This window comes from Oryzias latipes, chromosome 9 (genome assembly GCF_002234675.1).
Source record: "Oryzias latipes chromosome 9, ASM223467v1".
Taxonomy (NCBI): domain Eukaryota; kingdom Metazoa; phylum Chordata; class Actinopteri; order Beloniformes; family Adrianichthyidae; genus Oryzias; species Oryzias latipes.
Genome location: NC_019867.2, coordinates 18,883,360 through 18,904,646, shown reverse-complemented (window position 1 = coordinate 18,904,646; position 21,287 = coordinate 18,883,360). Strand labels below are relative to the sequence as shown.

At 39.4% G+C, this 21,287-nt stretch overlaps 4 protein-coding genes across 11 annotated transcripts; 3 read left to right on the top strand and 1 right to left on the bottom strand.

Moving 5' to 3' along the window:
• Nucleotides 1-284: 284 nt before the first annotated feature.
• LOC101158451 (protein DGCR6) lies at nt 285-1,927 on the top strand. Of its 2 annotated transcripts, none has more exons than XM_023958614.1 (5): nt 285-659; nt 791-951; nt 1,101-1,201; nt 1,289-1,429; nt 1,535-1,927. In XM_023958614.1, the coding sequence occupies exons 1-5, from the start codon at nt 577-579 to the stop codon at nt 1,610-1,612; spliced, it is 564 nt and encodes a 187-aa protein (XP_023814382.1). In that variant the 5' UTR covers nt 285-576; the 3' UTR covers nt 1,613-1,927. The 2 variants fall into 2 exon arrangements, with proteins under 2 accessions (XP_023814382.1, XP_023814381.1); XM_023958613.1 differs by having other exon boundaries at nt 315-680.
• A 2,241-nt stretch (nt 1,928-4,168) lies between these two features.
• slc7a4 (solute carrier family 7 member 4) lies at nt 4,169-11,037 on the top strand. Its single transcript, XM_004072708.3, has 5 exons — nt 4,169-4,294; nt 5,349-6,406; nt 6,494-7,200; nt 7,314-7,422; nt 9,112-11,037. Exons 2-5 carry the CDS (start codon nt 5,425-5,427, stop codon nt 9,327-9,329), a joined length of 2,016 nt encoding a protein of 671 aa, XP_004072756.1. The 5' UTR covers nt 4,169-4,294; nt 5,349-5,424; the 3' UTR covers nt 9,330-11,037.
• An 18-nt stretch (nt 11,038-11,055) lies between these two features.
• On the bottom strand, nt 11,056-15,819 carry ccdc157 (coiled-coil domain containing 157). 7 transcript variants are annotated; one of them, XR_002873874.1, is made up of 10 exons: nt 15,443-15,819; nt 15,155-15,305; nt 14,379-15,066; nt 14,218-14,295; nt 13,941-14,110; nt 13,626-13,802; nt 13,350-13,512; nt 13,096-13,230; nt 12,859-12,933; nt 11,056-12,768 (listed from the first exon to the last, which is right to left on the bottom strand). XR_002873874.1 is itself a non-coding variant. In XM_023958608.1 (10 exons), exons 1-9 carry the CDS (start codon nt 15,805-15,807, stop codon nt 12,883-12,885), a joined length of 1,983 nt encoding a protein of 660 aa, XP_023814376.1. In that variant the 5' UTR covers nt 15,808-15,819; the 3' UTR covers nt 11,056-12,768; nt 12,859-12,882. The 7 variants fall into 7 exon arrangements, 6 of the variants coding, with proteins under 6 accessions (XP_023814376.1, XP_023814375.1, XP_023814378.1 ...); XM_023958608.1 differs by having other exon boundaries at nt 13,091-13,230; XM_023958607.1 differs by lacking the exon at nt 11,056-12,768 and having other exon boundaries at nt 12,798-12,933; nt 13,091-13,230.
• sf3a1 (splicing factor 3a subunit 1) lies at nt 15,714-20,635 on the top strand. The gene is made up of 16 exons (XM_004072522.3): nt 15,714-15,830; nt 15,942-16,031; nt 16,524-16,633; nt 16,716-16,920; nt 16,995-17,252; nt 17,337-17,411; nt 17,477-17,627; nt 17,708-17,904; nt 18,009-18,126; nt 18,231-18,538; nt 18,674-18,919; nt 19,118-19,316; nt 19,428-19,582; nt 19,949-20,050; nt 20,139-20,210; nt 20,288-20,635. The coding sequence occupies exons 2-16, from the start codon at nt 15,984-15,986 to the stop codon at nt 20,387-20,389; spliced, it is 2,346 nt and encodes a 781-aa protein (XP_004072570.1). The 5' UTR covers nt 15,714-15,830; nt 15,942-15,983; the 3' UTR covers nt 20,390-20,635.
• The last annotated feature ends 652 nt before the right edge of the window (nt 20,636-21,287 follow it).

The following is a 21,287-nucleotide window of genomic DNA, read 5'->3' as shown; positions in this document are numbered from 1 at the left end:
GTGGATAGGATCGCTTTTAAAACCTCTACTGTATGGCTAAACATTTAGACATACAAATAAATACTATTATTTATTTAGTTTTTGTTCATATTTACAAAAGTGTTGAGATGTTGGGCTACCTCTGTAATTCAAAAACAGTTCATGTTTGTGACTGAAAACAATGGCTATTTTTGACAGTTTATTTATTTATTTATTTTTGATGAGCACAATTTATTAGATGTAGGTAGTTCTACTTTCACATGTTTTATTGGACAAATTGCGCCATCTGTCGAGCAAATTAAGAGACGCCTTTTAAAAATTTTAGCCAGGCATTTTTAAAGCCAGCACGTTGGGGTCCTCTTTCGCTCGAATGGAGATGCAAACCAAACAAACACAACTCGGTTGCTTAAACAACTATATTTTGCGATAACTGAGTGGCTTTGTAATGTGCAGTAAATTTTACTGTTACACTGACCTCAACAATTAGTTAATAATATTGTTAGTTGTGTTTTTAAGTAGAGAAGTAACGACAGAGCTCAATGCTAGCGTAGCTAGCTTGATGTGTTGTCAGGCAGACGTACAGTTTTCATTTAAGGAATGGATGGTTATCCCGCTGTAATCGACAGTGACTCTACGAAGCAACAAGAAAGACATTATTACCTCTTATCTGAGCTCCAAACGTTAGTAAAAGATCTACCAAGGTTAAAAAAAATGTTTTTTTTTTTTTTTTTTTTTATCTTAACGCTGATAATAATTATGTTTGGATTTGCATGTCTGAAAAATGTACATTTTGTTTTCGTTCTATGCTCAGCTCCTTCCAGCAACGTTTGTCCTACAATACGCTGAGTGACCTGGCCCTGGCACTCATAGATGGGACAGTGTACGAGATTGTTCAGGGACTTTTGGACATTCAGCATCTGACAGAGAAAAATCTGTACAACCAGAGGCAGAAGCTACACTGTGAACATCAAGGTATGTGGTTTGCTTACCAAACAACAGAAAGGGCTATGTTTATATACTGTGGTAATGTAAGTTAAGTTGCCCAAAGTAGTCTTGGAACATATTTACAGTGTGGCATACATACTGAAACTCATTGAACACTTTTTCTAATTGGTTTGTAGCTCTCAAACAAGACTTACTGCGAAAACACAAAGATGCTCTGCTGTGTTGCAAACCTCACAACCTTGCACTTCTCAAGTCAAACCAGCAAACTGAACTTGAGGTAAAAATCACATGTTCCATCTTTCCTACAGATACTGACCTGCCATGTGATTTGTGTTTTGCTAACAACACAATGCTGGATTTTCAGATGTTAGAAATGCGAGTTCGAGAGGAGCAACAGATGATGGATAAGAAGATAGTGGCAGAAATTGACCAAAAGGTTCTCGATCAGCAAAACACTTTGGAGAAGGCTGGAGTTCCTGGTTTTTATGTCACAACCAACCCTCAGGTTCATGTTTCTTGTGTTTTGTGACTTTTCAGAATTTGAATTGCAGAAAAAATATTGAGAATACACTTCATCTTCTCACTCTTTGCTCTGATCTGTCTTTTTCAGGAGTTAACAATGCAGATAAACCTTCTTGAGTTGATGCTAAAGCTTCAACAGAAGGAGTCTCAATCTGGACTGCAGTGATTGCAGACTTCGTGCAGTTTGAGCATCAGATCTTATATACACTGTACGTACATCGCTGGTGAAGAAAAGTTAAGCCCAGAAGAAAACTGAACTGCCTGTCTATAAGGATATAAGGTGCACTCAAAAGCCAGGTTGTATATTAAAAGCATGCAACAATTGTTAATTGAAAAGTGCAATTGGGAACTGTCTTCTTTAGTTCTTTTGGTGTAAATGTTTTTTGCCTTTTAGTTTGGAGAAAGTAACTGCACAGTTGGTTCATTTGCATTTTTTATTTGTATATCAAGAACTTAATAAAATATTTGATTTGCAAATATACTATTTTTAGTATTAATTTGTCATTTTCATCAGTGTTTTTGATGACTCTTCTGAATATTGTTTTTTTTTGTTGACATAAAGAAATTGTGGACCTTTAAGAGTATTACCACATTCTTGTTAAAAAATACAAAGTGTTCTAACCACCATCAATAAACACACCTTATTTGCAGTCTACATATACCTTAATTTTGTAAATTTTCAACCAGTATCCTCTTAAAGTCCAAAATAAGGTTTAAAAAAAAAAACTTGTGTACTCGTATATGGTCTTTAACCCTTGTGCTATCTTCGATGACCCCACCCTTACATTGACGTCTTCTCCCTACCATGACAAAGGTGGAAAGATTTCATGTAATCAATGGACAACAGTAAAGATCACAAATCACTGAAGAAAAAAGGTTCAGAGCACTGTCTAGTGCACATATGTCAAACTCAAGGCCCGGGGGCCAAATGTGGCCCTCCATGTCATTGTATGTGGCCCCCGAGAGCATAAAAGTTTTTGATTTCTTAAAATAAAAAATAAAAATTGCTGTGTATTTATTCATGTCTAGGGGGAATCTGCCTTGAAATATCGAATTGGGCAACTAAACATTATGACTCAAACACTGTCCATATAACCTAACCTGACAGAATCAAATTTGAAAGGATTTAAGCTAGAATAACAAGCAAACATATGTTTTCTATGCAACTGTAATTGTCACTTTCAAAAATTATAATAAATAAATTAGTTGTTTAACATTAAGGAGTAGTTACATGTATGTTTCATTACATTTAGTTACATGTACAAGTTATATCCGGCCCTTTGAGGACAGCCGCTATACTGATGTGGCCCTCGGTGGAAATGAGTTTGACACCCCTGGTCTAGTGCCTAGGATAGCACAAGGGTTAAGGATCGTGTATTTTTCTTCCTTTTGTTTTTTGTTAATTAAAAGTAAGCTTAAATGGCGGTGACACAGACTGGGAGAAATCAAAACTTTGAACCACAGGGCAAGCTAAATCCCCATCTCAAGAGAAGCTGGGAAAAATAAAGAGGTTTATCTCAAGTTGACTCTGAAAACCTTGGATATCCTAAATGGGCTTTCAAGAAGGTAACATCTCATACCGGAAAGAGTAGAGAAGAATGCTCTCAGGACAACATTTTGTAATGGTGTCTCTGAGAATCATTGCTAAACATAAACTCATTCCAAACCCAGCAGCACAAAGGCACAAAAACGGGTTTATCTCAAAGAAACTCACACTCAAAGAAAAGATAAAAGGTATGTTGGTTATGCAGTCCAGTTCAGTGAGAAACGCTCTGATTTGTCCATCGGAGAAGTATCACAGAAGAGGATGCATCGAAAGGATAAGAGAGAGGGAGGACTCAGACACAATTTACCATGCTAGCCTTTTATTAGTTAAAAAACAAAAGACCAAAACTCAAACACGACCACACCTGACGACCCTGTGAGGGGGCTATGCAGATTACAAAAAGACAGGTGTCTTCTCTGGTTTCTCTTCTTTACTTCTTTACCCTTTAATGAGCCATTCAATTGCAAGAATGTGGGTGTCCCACCTGGAGAATACAAATGTGGACTGAATGCTGCACCACATGAGACAAATGATGAAGCCACTTGGGTGAAATGTTTCAAGGAAAACTGCTTTAAGTTAAGTTACTCAAGTTCAAGACAATACCACCTGGATGAAGGAGATCCTTCACTGACACATTGAAAGTTATAAAAATAAAAAAGTGAAATTAGGTTAAAAAAACAAACCTTTTTTTCAAAAAAGGTTTCTTTTTCTTTTTAATCTTCAAATTAGGTTCGCTGATCACTCATTGTGTAATGAGCATATGTCATGTCTGGTTTGGAATATTTAAAGGGCAACCTTTTTTCAATTTAAAAAGATCTGTGGGTTGAAGGACTGAGCAAGCTGTCTAAACAGTTTAACAGAAAATTTGACTTAACCACTTGATGCATCAGGATTCTTTCTAAGTGATCTCAGGATGACACTTAAAATCGCTTTTCAGGAAATAAAGCACTTCTCAAATGATGCTTACTAATTTACACACAATAAAGTGGATTATGCTTCTGGACTTTGTTGGTAATGTTTTGATCTGCTGTCAGATGTGAACTTTATTGATCTGTTTTTAATGAATCCCTGTTTATTTGTTTGATGCATGTCATTTCCTGTTGAACATCAAGAAAATCCAGCGTTGCTCTGTCATGGGTGGGGCTCACAGGACCCGAACGTAGAGGAAAAGAAGGTGACTGTCCCTTTAAGAGACAACTCAGCCAGTGCATGCTGCTTTTATTACTTATCGGTGCACCCTCCGCTCCATCTCCACCCTGAGGACCGGACGCCTGCAAACGTCTACAAGTCTGAGTAGCATGGGTATTTACTTATATTATTACAATTTTTATTACTAATTTATGTGTAGATCCTCTCTTTTTCTCTCTGTAAGAAACATGAGGCAGTCTCACCTCAGTCAGTCACGGATGGAAAGTGCGATGAAGCGCACTGCGTTGTGCGCTCTCGATCCTGTCTCGCGCTCATTTTGTCATGAATTAATAATGTGCCACGCAAAATGGTGCAGTTACTGATAGTCTCCGTTTTTTTAATTTTTATTTTTTATCCAAAAAGTGTTTGTTTGAATATGGACGCAGAGGGACTCGCTGTTTTTATATGACAGCGGTCTTAATGCCAGACAGAATAAAGCGTTACGTAATTATAATGGAGGCATCCTCTTGGCGCAAGATGAGGATGCAGGCCAGGATGTTGCTCGCTATTGATTAGACGCATGAGAGAGTTTTTTTTAACGTTATTTTTATTATTTAAACAAATCAGAGATCTTGAAAATATTGTGGTTTTGCACATGAGCGACACCTTTTAGGTGACGTGGACCGGCCTCCTGCTGCGAAGGGCTGTGCCTCCCATGTGCGCAAACAAGAACCACAGGATGACTGATGTCGAATAAAACCTCTGCGTAAAGTGTTTTAGACTGATCACCTCTTTACTCTGGAAGCAAAAGACGACTTTAAACAGTTTTTTTGTTTGTTTTTCTTGTCACGCTGCAAAGTGACAAAGCCCAATGAAGCTTGCATGAAGAAAGAAATGAGAGAATGGTTTGAAACCCCCCAGATTAGATCCTATGAAATTGTTTTTTTTCATTAAAAGACATCAGTTTGGAAAATGGTTAGATACAACAGAATTTTTGTTCATTAAATATTAATAGATTACGCTAATTAATTATTTACTCTTTCACACTATTGTAGTATGCTTCCCGAAGCTTCCTTTAGAAAAACATATGAAGCTATGTATGGACATTAATGGGTCAAATGCACAACAAGTCTTTTCAAGGATATACAATTGTTTTCTTTAAGTTGTAGTTTCACACAAAATACCTTTAAAGATGTGTTTGTATTTATTGTGTTTTTTCTTTATACAGGCTTTCTCTGTGGTCAGCTGATGGATCCAGTGTGACCTCTTCCACTCCTGCTGCTGGCCTTTCGTAAACTATCACCATGGCAACTTGCCCAAGGGGCTGTGCGCCGGCTGTGCGCCTGTGTCAGAAGCTAAACCGACTTAAGACTCTGGATGGTGACATGATGGCCACGTCTCTGAAGCGCTGTCTGTCCACCTTGGACCTGACTCTGATGGGCGTGGGCGGCATGGTGGGCTCTGGGCTCTATGTCTTGACAGGAACGGTGGCCAAAGACACGGCAGGGCCAGCTGTCATCATTTCATTCATTTTTGCAGGAATTGCTTCATTGCTGGCTGCCTTTTGTTATGCCGAATTTGGAGCGAGCATTCCCAAAACGGGATCTGCCTACATGTTTACCTATGTCAGTGTGGGGGAGCTCTGGGCCTTTCTCATTGGATGGAATGTGATTCTTGAAAACATGATTGGCGGTGCTGCTGTGGCTCGTGCGTGGAGCGGTTATCTGGACTCCATTTTTAACCATGCTATCCAGAACTTCACGGAAACGCACATCATGCAGTGGCACGTCCCCTTCCTTGCCCATTACCCTGACTTACTTGCTGCAGGAATTTTAGTAGTTGCCTCAGTCTTTATTTCCTTTGGAGTTCAAGTGTCCTCATACCTAAACCACATCTTCTCGTCTATTAGTATGGGTGTCATCGTTTTCATCTTAGTTTTTGGATTTGTGCTTGCTGAGCCAGCTAACTGGAGCCAGGAGCAAGGAGGTTTTGCACCATTTGGGCTTTCTGGAATCCTGGCAGGGTCAGCCACTTGCTTTTATGCCTTTGTGGGGTTTGACGTGATTGCTTCCTCTAGCGAAGAGGCAAAGAATCCACAGAAGGCAGTTCCTATTGCCACTGCTATCTCCCTTGGACTGGCAGCAACAGCCTACATCCTTGTCTCCACAGTCCTCACGCTCATGGTACCCTGGCGTACCCTTGACCCCAACTCTGCCCTGGCAGATGCATTTTTCCGTCGTGGCTACAGCTGGGCTGGCATCATTGTGGCTGTTGGCTCCATTTGTGGTAAGATGTATCTTTTATCTAAGAAGTACAAAAGCATTTCTGATTTTTCTCAGTAGCATTTCTGACTTTTTTTGTTTTTGTTTTCAGCAATGAACACTGTGCTGCTTTGTAATCTCTTCTCCCTCCCTCGGATTGTTTACGCCATGGCAGAAGATGGGTTGTTCTTTTCCATTTTTGCAAGAGTAAATCCTCTCACCAAAGTTCCCGTCAATGCCATTCTGGTGTTTGGAATCCTCATGGCCGCCATGGCTCTGATGTTCGACCTGGAAGCTTTGGTTCAGTTCTTGTCCATTGGTACTCTCCTGGCATACACCTTTGTGGCCGCGAGCGTCATTGTGCTGCGCTTCCAGCCTGAGAAGACCACCTCTAAGGACACAACTTCCACATCTCCCAACCCCAATGCTGCAGCTTCCCCTGCCCCGTTAGAGTCTCAAGCTATAAGTGAGGACACCGACGAGCCCAAACAATATGAGTCTTTATCTGATAAAATTCAGCTGGTGGACAGCCAGGTGACCAGAGAGCGGCGTGGGGTGGGGCAGCTGAAGGCCTGCTGGGAACCATATCTGGACAGGCTGGTGGGAGACTGTGAGCCAGGGGAAGTGGTGGCCTTCTGTGTGACGGGGCTCATAGTGAGCTCAGTGTCCCTCTGTGTTGTCCTGGAATTTGGAAACAATGAGCTGCAGCTGCCGGTGTGGAGCTTTGCAATGTTATTGGTGATTTTTAGCTTGGCGCTAATTCTCAGCCTTGCACTCATTTGGGTTCACGAGCCACGAAAAAACAGCAAAACATTTCAGGTGAGCTGTCTTGCTGTCAAGTGGCTTAGAAAAAGTCAGAGCCCAGAATGTTTTCATTGTGAAAATCACATTTGGTGTAGGTCAAATATAACTCAAGTTTCACTCTCGCACAGGTTCCTCTGGTTCCTCTGACCCCAGGTGTCAGCATCCTCATTAACATATTCCTCATGATGAAGCTCAGCCTTCTGACCTGGATTCGTTTCACAGTGTGGATTGCCATAGGTAAGACAGCAAAAAAATAAGCAAAGTTCAGCTAAATTTTCTCAAACTCAAAAAATTTGTGCAAAATCGACACATTTCCTGACCGACCTCTCTACATGGACTTAGTGTTAACCAACAAAGTACAAACTATTCTCCACAAATTCACTGAACTAACAGTCTATACTTAGCACACCATGTGATTTCAGTTTTATCTTAAGAAGGCGTTTGAGTGCAGCATATAACAATGCTATCTGTTTTCTCCTGGACTTCATATGTGCATGTGTGGAATGAACAGGATACACACAGTTTCTTTAATCAATGTGTACCCACATCAGCACAACTCATGAGTAGTAGGTCTTTTGGTATCTGCAATTTCCCATGAGTCGCTAAAATATTTCAACCTTGTTGTCAGCCTCATTTCAAGTAAAAAGCATTCACATTCTTTAAAAATATTTGAAACTTTTATTATTTTTTTGTCTGTATTTCCAAGGAAAGTAAAACTTAAAAAAAGAATCACATTTCTTGAGACCTTTGGTTCAGGTGAACTCAATTCAGGTAAACCCAAATGCATATTAAAGAACTGAGTTGTGCCAAAAGTGGAAATAGCCACAGGATTGTATGGGACCACATGTACAGTAACATTCCACATTTTAAAAACCTTCATGTAGCTTTAGTGTAGTTCTAAATCAGACTCCCGATGACAATATTAGATCTTTTCTGACCACAGAGTGTCTGATATCAAATGCAGAAACTCATTTGACCACAGATTGTAAAATGCATGTTATATGTATATATACATGTATCCTGAAAAACTATTCTGGTGTGAAATTTACCAACCTTGCCTATTTCTTTTAATAACCTCAAATGTTTTACTTGTAAAGTGCTCATAAGAACCTATGGTGACATCAGTGTAACAGAATAATATCAGACATTTGTTTTGTGGTACACAGTCTGTGGTATACCTCACAAAATTCTCATTTGGAGGAAAAATTGGTATGGGTTCTTATGGGTTAAACCAGCTGAATATTATTTATCTTCACCTTAAAGGCCTTCAAGTGTAGGAATTGTCTATTTTAGGCTTCTGTGTGTTTTGGATCAAGTAGGCAGAAAAATTGGGTGATGGACATAAACTGTAGAATAATGTCAGAAGTTAAACCTGATGAACTGTATAGTTTATTAAATTCATTTATCAGCTTAAACAATTTAATTGAACATTTGTGTTAAGAAAACAGCAGATGTAAATTGTGCCGAAATAAGCTGATCTACATCCCTAGTCCCTAAAAGTTGCCTTACTAAGACACTAACCCTGCTTCTAGGTGCATGTACCTGATCTTTTTAGGAGGACAGGAAAATCTCTCAGTTTAGGCAAATCTGTTGTTTGTGTCAGTCAATTAACAAAACTGCTTTTAAACCTCACAAAGCAACAGGATCATTAAGTAAATTCTACATGTTTACATTAAATACAGTGTTCCCCTGCGTATTCGCATTTCACTGTTCGCAGTTTCACTGAACAGAAACGTTTTCATAAATATGAACTTTGTATTGGACAAAATCACGGATGGTGGATAAATTGATAGTAATAAAGTGTGTTTTGCTCAGCAGAAACATAAAACACAATAATAACATGCCCCACACTCTGACTGCACGCACATAATCATTTTACCAGAAGTGGCTACCCCTCTAAATTTTCCTGTTCGGCCCTTTCCCCAGGTCTCTTTGTGTATTTTGGCTATGGGATCTGGCACAGCAAGGAAGGAAAGCGGGAGCTGCAGCCCAAAGATATGGCCGCTCGGTACGTGGTGCTACCCAGTGGCAGCCTGGTGGAGACCGTGCAGTCTGTCCAGCCTGACGGCCAAGTGGACACCTCAGGGCACCTCATCAGCTCCGCCTCCATCCCTGCAGCTGAGGAGTGCGCTGAAAAAAGATGATGTGTGACCAATGATAGTCGTAATCAAAACTGCCTGATTTCTCTCTCTCACTCATTCTGTATTTTGACTGCTGTACTCTCTAGAGCTCACTCCCTTTAGTATTTGTCTTGTTGCTCGTTAGAAAATCTACATCACTGGATGAGATACACTGTGTCTTCTTGTGAAACCCATTTATATATGTTCACATATTTAAATTAGAGAGCTTTCTTACTGCCCTGTAAACTTCAAGCATCAAAGTTGTGTTATATCCTTCACGACCAGCTCCTTCTGTGCAACTTTGCCAGTTTTTGGTTATGTGTGGTGCTTTATTTGTTACCAAAAACAGAAAGTCGTTTTTACATTCACAACAAGCTGCAAGTAAAGAAGAGGAAGACAGCTCATAATATTTAGGATTTTTAATTGAAGTATCTTTTTTTTCATGTAAGCCCTGGACCGCACAAAGTTCATTAAGTTTGTATATTTGGTTTTCCCAGATACTCCTCCCCAGCTCCCCGAAGAAATTATCTAACCTTTCTACTCATTTATATAATCCTTGACCAAAGTATTTAAAACTATATTATTTAACATAAATTGTATTTTTCTATTTTTGCTGTTCAAACATTTTTTGTTGAAGTCCTGCATTGCGCTGTTGTTTTTTTCCTAAATAGTTTTTGTGTCTGCATTTCTTCATTTTTTAAGGTTTTCCTGTCTTTTGCTTATCATTAACCCGATTTTTAATCCCTTAATCTCATCTCATGACCCTTCTTTTTTGGTACAATGATCTTTGGCTCTCTTGTCAGTCTTTCTCACAAAAATCCTTAAACTACAACCCTCTCAATTCTTTTTCTTGTTAGCACAAGATTAGATATACAGCACATATGTATTAGAAATCATAAAATATTTTTTCTGAAACAGATTAAGAAAAAATATATATTTAAAATAGAATTTAGGCAAGCACAAAGCTTTTGAGTTGTGATCATAAGAAAAAGTATGGATAGGCAAAGCAGTGATAATGACCTTTAACCCAGAATGGGCATTGTCATTTGGGGGCCTCCCTAATCCCAGGAGATTTACTGCAGTCCCTGTCACCAGCCTGCCATTTGACCTGGATTAGTAAAAGCCACATGTAAAAATACTCACATACTGCGAGAAAAACATTCCCTTCATCTACACGTGTGTAGATTAACAAGTAAAATGATGCTATTTTTTACATTTTAGATGGAAAGTAAATGTCCCCTCAGTTGATTGTTCTGCATGCTAGACTAGAAACCAATGGCCTTAAACTTCTTGTTATCATGACTGGTCCTGCTGTCTTCATTTATTTGCCTGTTGGAAAACTAACCAGGAAATCTTGTGTCATTATAAAACCAAATACAATCTTAACACTGAAGAGAATGTATGCCTGGTGGCAAGTTGGCATAGAAAAACAAAAAGAGTACCCTTGAAGAGAATTTTTATAAACCTTTGACAAAATTGTGCAATACCTTGATTTCTCAGTTATTTATGCTTTTCTGATGTCAGGGCCAGTGGCAGTTTTTTATGCTGTGGTGCTTTTTTAAGCAGAACATTCTCTCAGCTCTTTACTTCTTTGTGTGCACAGACATCATTGATGAGATACTTTTCTTACTTCTGACGTGTACTTTATATTTGCACATCAAAATTTCCAGTCTTTATGTTACATGTATATATAAAATGCAAAAGCCTAAAAAATAAATGTTTTGAAGCAGCATTTAAACATGTCATTTGTGGAGCATTCCCTCTCTGCGTGATTTCCTAATTTAGAGAGAGATAGCCCAAAAAAACATTCCATTTCATTTTTATGGCAGCAGAAGAAAGAACTTATTAAAGCAAGGCAATGTGCAATTTCTGTAAATACATGCAGATTTTTATTTATTTCCTTTTTACTTTTACTTAATTTGAATTTTAAAAAGATTTTTTTTGTTCATCTTTAATAACCAGATTTCCTCTTCCTCTCACAACTGAAGGCTTGTAGTGGGATACATGTGCAAAAATAAACTAACCTCCATAAATGAGACATCAAAAGTAACTCTTATTTCTGTCACTTAAAAATGTATCAGAAGTGGGAGGAGCGACTCCGCAGACCGTGAATCCTCAAAATCCTGCACAGCTTGTGTTACCATGGAAACGCCTGCTTCTTCTTGCATTGACATTGACTGCTGTCCCTGAAAAAATGCGTGTGATTCAAGGTTGTTCAAGCAACCAACTGACTGTTTATCGTGCAGAAAAAAATATAAAACCTCAACTTTTTACAAAAAGGAGTAGGTGTGAGGAGCTTCAAATAACTGTCGAAAGCAAAAAAGCCAAAAATGTAACAAAGAAGAGTCATTGTTTGGCACAGAGCCTGTGTTGTTTAAGGGTATTTCTAGAGTGGACACATTTGGTTATGCTTACACTGAACCAGAGTTTGCTTCCCCCAATAATCTAGAACAAATTTTCAGCCTGAATACACCCAAGTGGACCCTGGTCCAGGACAAGGAACCACTTTTTGACTTATCTCTCGAGGTGATTTCGGTAAGTTTCCAATAGAACTGAGTTTCGGTACATTCTGAGTTTTCTCAGTCTGAATAGTCTCTGTGCTTTGAGCAGAACAACTGAACCAAAACGCCATCATAGCCCAACATTATGGGATGTAAAAATAGTAGAAACGTAGCAACATAAGCCACAGACAAACATGAAGCAACGATGAGACACAGCAACTCATTGAAATTTGGTCGAATGAATGCAGGCTAATTAAAACAACTTTTAACGTTATACACATTGCTTCTTACACAGTATTCCCAACAATCCATATGTCATGAACACTTATCAGTGTTTCTTCTTAGCCGTCGCCTCCTCAGCAACCTCCACCGTACCAAAGTAAAAAGTGTTGTACATGACGTTGATACAGACGTTCAAAATTGGTCAGCAAAATATGAAGTTTAAAAAATTTAACCATCCCGACAAGGATTGCAAAGGGCAGGACTTCCATTATTCTTGCTCTTGTTGCTTTGCCCCCTCTTAATTCCTGAAGACTGAAGAGATCTTTAGTCACATGGTTTTGTTTACAAGCTTTGGTTCAAAACAGGAAAGTCTGCTTGACGGCAGTCGGAATACAAACCAAATGCAAGGGTCAGTACTCGAAACAGACCAAATTAAGTGGGCTTGGTCTGGACCAAAGGACTATTCCAGCCTGAATGAATACACCCTTAAAACACACAGTTGCAAGATGAGACTTCTTGAGTCAAATATTTGCAGAGAGTGAAGGGGTGTTTTTGATGTATGACTAAGCAGTAGCAGAGTCTGTGGCGAAGTGGAAGCTCTAAAGCTGATTTTGCAGCAACAAAGGAAAGGCAGACACACGATACGATCCTTCGACACAGTTCAGTGAGGACCACGTTCTGTGCATCTGGCTCCTTCTTCTTTATAACTGCATGTCATGTGAGCCGTGCTGCTGCACTGCCTGTGGAGCACAGAAAACAAAGACACTGATAGAAGCACAGCAGTTTATTGAACCACATGTAAGACATGCTTAATGTTGGGAATAACACACTTGAAATTCATTCTTCTGTTCCTGTCAGGAGATTTTGTTTGTCGTTTGGTTTGCATCACATTGAGGGGAAGACTTCTGTTAGAAGAAAAAAATCAACTTAATATTGTTCAGAAAACAGTGTCACAGATTAGAATTTAGCTACTACAGCCAACAGCATGTACCATACTTCTTCCCATATTGATTCATTTCAGGGTATCTAACATATCCAACCCCACCTTATTATTGTACTTACACTTCTGCCATTGTGTTGTGCAGCTTTCCGTAGTTTCTGGAGGCTTTTTTGCAGTGTGGCGTTCTCCTGCTCCAGTATGTTTACACGAATGCTGTTAGCCTGCAGCTGCTTCTCCATGTCCAAAAGGACATTTCCTGTTGCTAATGAACAAAGATTCATACAGTCTAAAAGTTTAGATTTAACATAGTAAATTAACATTGAAAACTACATTTTTTATTCAAATGTTAACAAATGCATGTAATAGTCAATAATGGCCTACTCTGTGGTTGGGCCCAGTTGTGGAGCTCTGGGAACGCCACCAAAATTCTCTCTCTGTCTCTTAAAGCGCGAACACGATCCATCAGTTCATGCAGCTGCTGTTTCAACTCCTCTTCGCGCATTTCTAACCTCTGTTTCTTCTTTTGTAGCTCCCCACACAGGTCCTGAAGTGCAAAAACACACAGCAAGTGTCTCTAAATACAGGACAAAACTATCTTTGTGGGCAAACCTGTAAATTGAGAATGTTCTAGTTTGATTTGATTTGATTTTATTCTACCTGCTGTTGAGCAGTCTGAACCTGCAGTTGTTTCTTCTCGTCTGACATCTGTTGCAGTTCATTGTCTAACTTCATTTGGGCCTCCTCGCTGTCCACCAGCTGCTTCTTCAGCTCTTCACACTCTTCATCAAGATCTTCAACCCTCTTTAGCAAAGATTTCTGCTTTACCTGTGTTGACTAGACACAAAATAAAGCAAGAAAACATCAAAATCTATATTCAGATTTCTTCTTAACGGGTACCGATTTGAGGTTTCAACATCTCAAGCTGATTTAACATGTAGTTATAGATTTTTCTTTTCTTTTTGAGACACAGACCTCTTGCTGACGGCAAGCACTCTGGTATTTGGCCCTCTCCTTATCAAGCAGCAGCTGAATGTCAGAGAGTTGTTCCTCAAGCTGATGGATCCTTTGCTGCTGTTGACAACATGCCTCCTGGTCTGTTTGTAGTTTTTTTACTTTCACTTGCAGAAAATTATTTTCACTTTCTAAGAAGGAGGACAAAGATTTGTTATGTAGTAACACAGCAATTTTATGAAAAAAACGTTTTTTTGCTATGAAAATGATAAAAACAAATGAAGTTAGGCTATTTTACCTAGAGTGTGTATGGTGTCTTGCTGCAATGCTACCTTCTCCCTAAGTCTAGCATTGGTCTCCTCTGAAGAATGGATTTCTGTTTTAAAGAAATTGAAAAAACAAAAAAGTTTAAACATGATCCTAACTTGTTTTTATTGTGCTGGTTAATGTGATTAATACCTTTTTTAAGCTGTTTATGCTCCTCCTGTTGCTTTTGTTCAGTTTGCTTTGCGCTTCTCTGTGCTTCCTGCAGTGAAAACTCCAGTTGTTCTATATTTGTTTGCTGTTTTTCTAGTTGTTGTTCAAAATCCTTCTGCACTGTTTTTAGTTGAGATCTGATGGCCTCACGATCCGTTTCAGCTGCTGCTACTCTGTCTTGGAGGGGCAGTACCGTTCCCCTCACATCCTGCAGGTGTTTTGCCAGCCTGCGCATGTCTCTGAGCTGTTCATTGGCCCACTGTGCAACATCACCTGGAGTCAGATGTCCCACCCTCACTGTCTCATCCACAACTGCTGAGAGAGGCTGCAGAGATGAGGGTAGACCTTCACTTTGAAACAGATCTATCAAAGATTCTCCAGTTTTTCTCAAAAGAGATTGCACTTGGTGACATGTACCACAAGGGATGAGGGACGTTTGTGCAGTCTGGCAGCTGACATTATGGGAGGCAGTTTTAGGATGGAATGAGGTTTGTTCGGGGGAACTGATGGTGATGTTATTTTGTGGGAGGAATTTAAATGAGCTTGTGGAAGACCAGGATATGGAAGAATGCCTGGAGCAACTTGTGCTGGATCTATTGAGAGGGGACTCGACGTTTGACTCATCAGATTCCACTGAATTTGTCTTTTCTGCAATGTTTTTGAAGAGTTCCTAAAAAGACATAAAAGGCATTTAAAGTCAAATACTTTTGCATGTGTTTTTATCCCTGTGGCATTACTAGAAAAAGAGGTTTCTTTACCTTTTTATCTGCAAATTGAAGTAAATCCCCCCAATAATTCCTGACCACAAGACCAACTGACATGCTGCCTCTGTGTGCAGCTCCTTCTGGTCTGTGGACCCCCATCTGTTGTTCAGCATAAACGCTGACGCTTTGAAGAAGAAACAGGAGCCTTGTTGGGGAACAAGAACATGCAGAGATGCTTTTAAAGTCATTATATATATATATATATATATATATATATATATATATATATATATATATATATATATATATATATATTTTACATGCAATACAACATTAGGTTACCTGTCAATCATCAATTCCAGGAGAATAATGTGGGAATGCTGATTGAAGTCATCTTCTCCTGCCACGAAGTCATATTCCTCCAACAAAGCAACAATGTCTAGATGACAGGAAAGTTTGTCCGGGAATTTCCAGGAGGAAGCGCAGACTGGTCCTGTTCTGGAGAGCACGTCCAGAACCGCACCCTGAATATCGATGAGGTCTTTTCTTAGATTCTTGATAGAATCCTGACGACCCAACAACAAACTCATGTCTAAAACGCTTATTTGGCGCCTATAAGTACTTGTTGACGTGAGGTCTCCTTGGCAACAGTTAACTCCAAGTCCCACAGTTCTTAGCGGATATTTCCGGAAGTAATTGGCCGCCATTGCGTTAACGAAAACGAGACGCGGTGAGTATTAACGTCGACAAATAAAGAATTATAGCTGTATTAGCTATTACTTTTTGACTTACAGAATTTTTTTTAAAGAATTCATTTCAAAATATATGTGTGTTGCTTTAGTGTTTTCAGGTAAAATTGGTGATTCGTTAAAAAGACGCAGCCATGCCGCCCGGGCCTGTTCAAATGGTTCAGCCTGAGCCTAACAACAAGGTAAGGACGCTAACTAGCTAACATTAGCCTCAGATATCCGTCGCTTTTCTTAATGATTTATCGCCTTATAAAATTCGCCCCCTTTATGCAAAGCTTTCTAAGCCTGTCCAAAATTAAATGCTAATGTTTATAAAGCTGTAAAACATATGGGGCAACGTTTGCGTCTATATGTGTGGCCCTAAAAATTCCCAAGTTGAGAAAGTCAATAAAATTAGGTAACAGATATTACTTAAACTATGATTGCACTTCAATATTTGGTATCTTTGCATATGGTTTAGACTAAATGTGTTAGTTGTATTCTCAGGTTTTTAATGATCGAGTGGTTTAATGTTTAAATTGTTGCAGTGTATCTTAGAATTACCTAAAGTAAGTCTTATTAATTAATAAGTGAATTGATAATGTTTGTGTAATAATATTTTTAAGGAGGAACTTCACTGTACTTGATGTTATTTTTAAATATAAATATTCTTACTTTGAACCTTCTCTTGTCAGAATGATACACCTCCGGAGGAAACTCCAGCCACTAAACCTATTGTTGGCATCATATATCCTCCTCCTGAGGTCCGTAATATAGTTGACAAGACTGCGAGCTTTGTTGCCAGGTTGGTTGCCAAAGAACTGTCACGTACAGCTGTAAGAGGTGTTTGCTATCTGTAGTTTGACTCTATACTTGTCACTTTACAGGAATGGGCCTGAGTTTGAAGCAAGAATCCGTCAGAATGAGATCAACAATCCAAAATTTAATTTCCTCAACCCCAACGATCCCTACCATGCTTACTACCGCCACAAAGTCAATGAGTTTAAGGAGGGCAAAGCTCAAGAACCGTCCGCCGCAGTGCCCAAGGTTATGCAGCAGGCTATGCAGCAATCTCAGCAGCTTCCACAAAAAGTAAGGACTGTCTATTTACTGTGCCCGGACCTACAAGGGTTTATATTTATACAAACTTGCCTTTTCTTCATCAGGTGCAGTCCCAGGTGATTCAGGAAACTGTGGTCCCCAAAGAACCGCCTCCAGAGTTTGAATTCATAGCTGATCCTCCATCAATCTCTGCATTCGATCTTGATGTTGTGAAGCTCACTGCCCAGTTTGTTGCACGAAACGGCCGTCAGTTTCTCACCCAGCTCATGCAAAAAGAACAGAGGAACTACCAATTTGACTTTTTGAGACCCCAGCACAGCCTTTTCAACTACTTCACAAAACTGGTGGAACAATATACCAAGGTAAAGGACAAAAATTACAGCTTTCTTTGTTTTTTTATTGAAACTGTGTTATTGAACTTTTTTAAATGTTGCCTCAACCTTTAGATTCTGATCCCCCCAAAGGGTCTGCTGGCCAAACTAAAGAGAGAGGCTGAGAATCCAAAGGAGGTTATGGACCAGGTAATTTATTTTAGCCTTCAGAAGATTATTTTCTATGTTTAAAACTGTCTTGTTACAAACATCAGGTGAGATACCGTGTTGAGTGGGCAAAGTACCAGGAGCGTGAGAGAAAGAAGGAGGAAGAGGAGCGAGAGAAGGAACGCGTAGCCTATGCTCAAATTGACTGGCATGACTTTGTCGTGGTGGAGACTGTGGACTTCCAGCCCAATGAACAAGGTAGCATGACTATAGGAACACCAGGTCCAGATGTTGCAAGAACCATAGTTATTAATTTATTCATTTGGTGTTTTTCCAAGGCCACTTCCCCCCACCTACCACTCCAGAGGAGCTTGGTGCTCGAATCCTCATCCAGGAGCGCTATGAGAAGTATGGAGAAAGTGAGGAGGTGGAGATGGAAGTTGAGAGTGAGGATGAAGAGGATGAACGGGAGAAACGAGCCGGAGGTCAACCCTCACAGCCTGACCAAGACACACAAGTGCAGGACATGGATGAGGTAAACAGTTATCATTTACTACATTTATACAAAGTCCAACACTTGTCTAGGTTTCTTGGTTACTTGTGTAGCAAATTCACAAATTTAAAATGCTACTTCTCCAGGGATCAGATGATGAGGACGATGGAATTAAAGCTCCACTTCCACCTGACAACCCCATGCCACCTCCTCTGCCCCCGACTCCAGACCACGTCATCATTCGAAAAGACTATGATCCCAAAGGTACATTTTTTTCTGTGATTGAAATATTATGAAGTATAAAAACAAGCAAATAAAACAAGCGGTGCATTAAAACTTGTTTCCTTTTTTTTTTTTTTTTTTCACAGCCTCCAAGCCTATGCCCTCAGTTGCAGCTCCAGATGAGTACCTCATTTCACCAATCACTGGTGAGAAGATCCCAGCCAGCAAGATGCAGGAGCACATGCGCATTGGTCTGCTGGACCCACGCTGGCTGGAACAAAGAGACCGCAGCATCAGGGATAGACAGACAGAGGATGAAGTCTATGCTCCTGGTCTGGATATCGAGAGCAGCTTGAAGCAGCTCGCTGAGAGGCGTACTGATATCTTTGGTGTTGAAGAGACAGCCATTGGTAAGAAGATTGGTGAAGAGGAAATCCAGAAGCCAGAGGAGAAGGTGAGTTCCGTAGAAAGTAGCATGGTTTTTGTGAAAAGCATCATTTGAACTCGTTTTTTTATCAACCTGATAGATTTTTTGTGAATACGCGTTCAACTTTTGTCTGAACTTTTTGGATTCTTGTGACGTGTCCAGGTTACCTGGGATGGCCACTCTGGAAGCATGGCTCGCACCCAGCAGGCAGCGCAGGCCAACATCACTCTACAGGAGCAGATCGAAGCTATTCATAAGGCCAAAGGCCTGGTTGGAGAGGATGACACTAAAGAGAAGATTGGTCCAAACAAGCCAAGTGAAAATCATCAGCCTCCCATGCCCTCTTCTGCAGTCAACTTACCCAAACCCAGCCCCCCAGTCTCATCTGTGCCTCGACCCCCTGTTTCTGTAAGTGTCCGTCTGAAAGGACTTAAGTTTGTGTTGCGTTAATGTAGCTTTCTGTGCACAAACAGATCTCTGGGCAATTGAGGCACAAACATATTTTTGAATTCCTTGACCTAGACTTTCTTCTCTGTTTCACTGCTTGATAACTAAACTTTACCTTCCCTTTCCTGGAACTTGTTTTTCTCTTTTGATGGCAAACAGATGGCCCCTCCGGTGCGGACCACTCTTCTGTCTGCTGTGCCGGTGCTTCCAAGGCCTCCTGTGGTGCGCATTACCCCAGGCCAAGTTCTCACATCAATGCCTCCCATGATTCCTGGCCCACGCATCAACGTTGTTCCTATGCCACCGTCTGCACCTCATGTCATGGCCCCCAGACCACCTCCCATGGTTGTTCCTACAGGTAGGATGAGCAGTTTCACACCTAGAGTGTTTTTTTTGTGTCAGGCTGCATTAGAACCACATTCTTTTATTTATGTTTTTATTGCCATAATCTTTTTTCTTTCTTTCTTAGCATTTGTTCCCGCTCCTCCAATGCCTCAACCTCCAAGCGCTGCTCCAGCTCCCCCCCACCATCCACCCCCACCGCATGAAGACGAGCCATCCAGCAAGAAGATGAAAACGGAGGATAACCTCATGCCAGAGGAGGAGTTCCTTCGTAGAAACAAGGTCTGCTGAGATGACGAATTGCAGAAATACCCTGGGCTGAATTTCTAACCAACAAACTCCGCTGGCTTATTTATTATACTGTTCAAAAAGCAAAATTTGGTGCACAAGGCTTTATTAAATGTTAACAGAATAATTATTGAAATCAAAGGTTCACCAATTTTTTTCCCCCACCATTTGCATAATTATTTATTTAAACTGAACAAATATAAATGGGGATTTTTAACTTTCTCGTTAATTCCTTTTAATCCTGTTAGCTAATTCCTTTTACTAGTTTTGTTAAACTGTGACATCAAAGCTATCCATCTCTCTCTCTGTGTTTTATCTTTCTATCTATGTAATCTAACTTATCAATTTTCTAATCTCCAGGGTCCTGTGGCTGTAAAGGTTCAGGTCCCCAACATGCAAGACAAGACTGAATGGAAGCTGAATGGGCAGATTTTGAATTTCACTGTTCCTCTCACAGACCAGGTAGGGCTGTGCAGATTTATTTTTATTTTTATTTTTTGTTACAGCCAGTGTCTCATTCATAAATGCTGCAACTGAAATATCTTCATAGGTGTCTGTAATTAAAGTCAAAATCCATGAAGCCACAGGCATGCCAGCAGGAAAACAAAAGCTACAATACGAGGTGAGTAGTTCATTTAACATTTGTGCATGCTGTAATTTCACTTCATTCATTATTACTAATTATTTTTGTTTTTATAGGGAATTTTCATCAAAGATTCCAACTCTCTGGCTTACTACAACATGATGAATGGTTCAATCATTCATCTGGCTCTGAAAGAAAGAGGTGGAAGAAAGAAATGAACTGTTACTTCAAAAAACAAAACAAAAAGTGTCGTTTGTGTTTTTCAGTTTAATTTTGTTGATTAGTTTTTGTTTCAGCGTAAATTTTGAAATGATTAGTCTTGGATATCTGTGTAAAGTCATGCTCCTGTATAGAATTGACTCAAAATTTGGTTCATCTTATAATTTGTTTTTAAATAACATTTGAGTTACTATTTGGGGAACACCATGTATGTCTCACCCATTGAAATAAAATTTAAAATGACATTTGTAGCTTTTTTTTGCATTTTATTTTAGTTTTTAACAGTGCATTCAATACACAAGTTTCTAGTCCATGTGATGCTCAAATTAAAACAATATTTTAAATAGGGAGCTTTAGTTCTTATTTATGCAGATACAGCTAACATACAATAATTTGTACAGCAAGCTTTGAAATGTTGGAAAAGTTTCACTTTGGTGTTTTTATTTAATTTCAATTTGCTACACAAAACAAATGTTTTTAACTAAATTTTTGAATGAATATTATTTTTTAACATGAAAACAAGTTTTACTGAAAAAGGTGTTGTGAAAAAATTATAACTAGCATGAAATTCAAGAACCTGCATTTGATTCTGAATCAGGTGGGTTTAATATCTTGGATAATTTTCACATTTGAAGCTGAATATTATCTTTGTTCCTCTAAATTTATGCTTGGAGGGGAAAAAATCTTTATATCCTTTCCTCCTAGGAAACTTCTAAATATTTCTGGGGCTGTTGTACTATTGATAGGTTTGTAATGAAATGGTTAATTTTCACAATTATGTATCTATCTGGTACTTTTTTAAAAGTATGTAATAAGGATCTTTGTGGATGCTCTATATAATAATGTAATTATTAAGCTGCTTGATTTTAAAAAAAGAAGAAAAGAAACAAGTTAGGT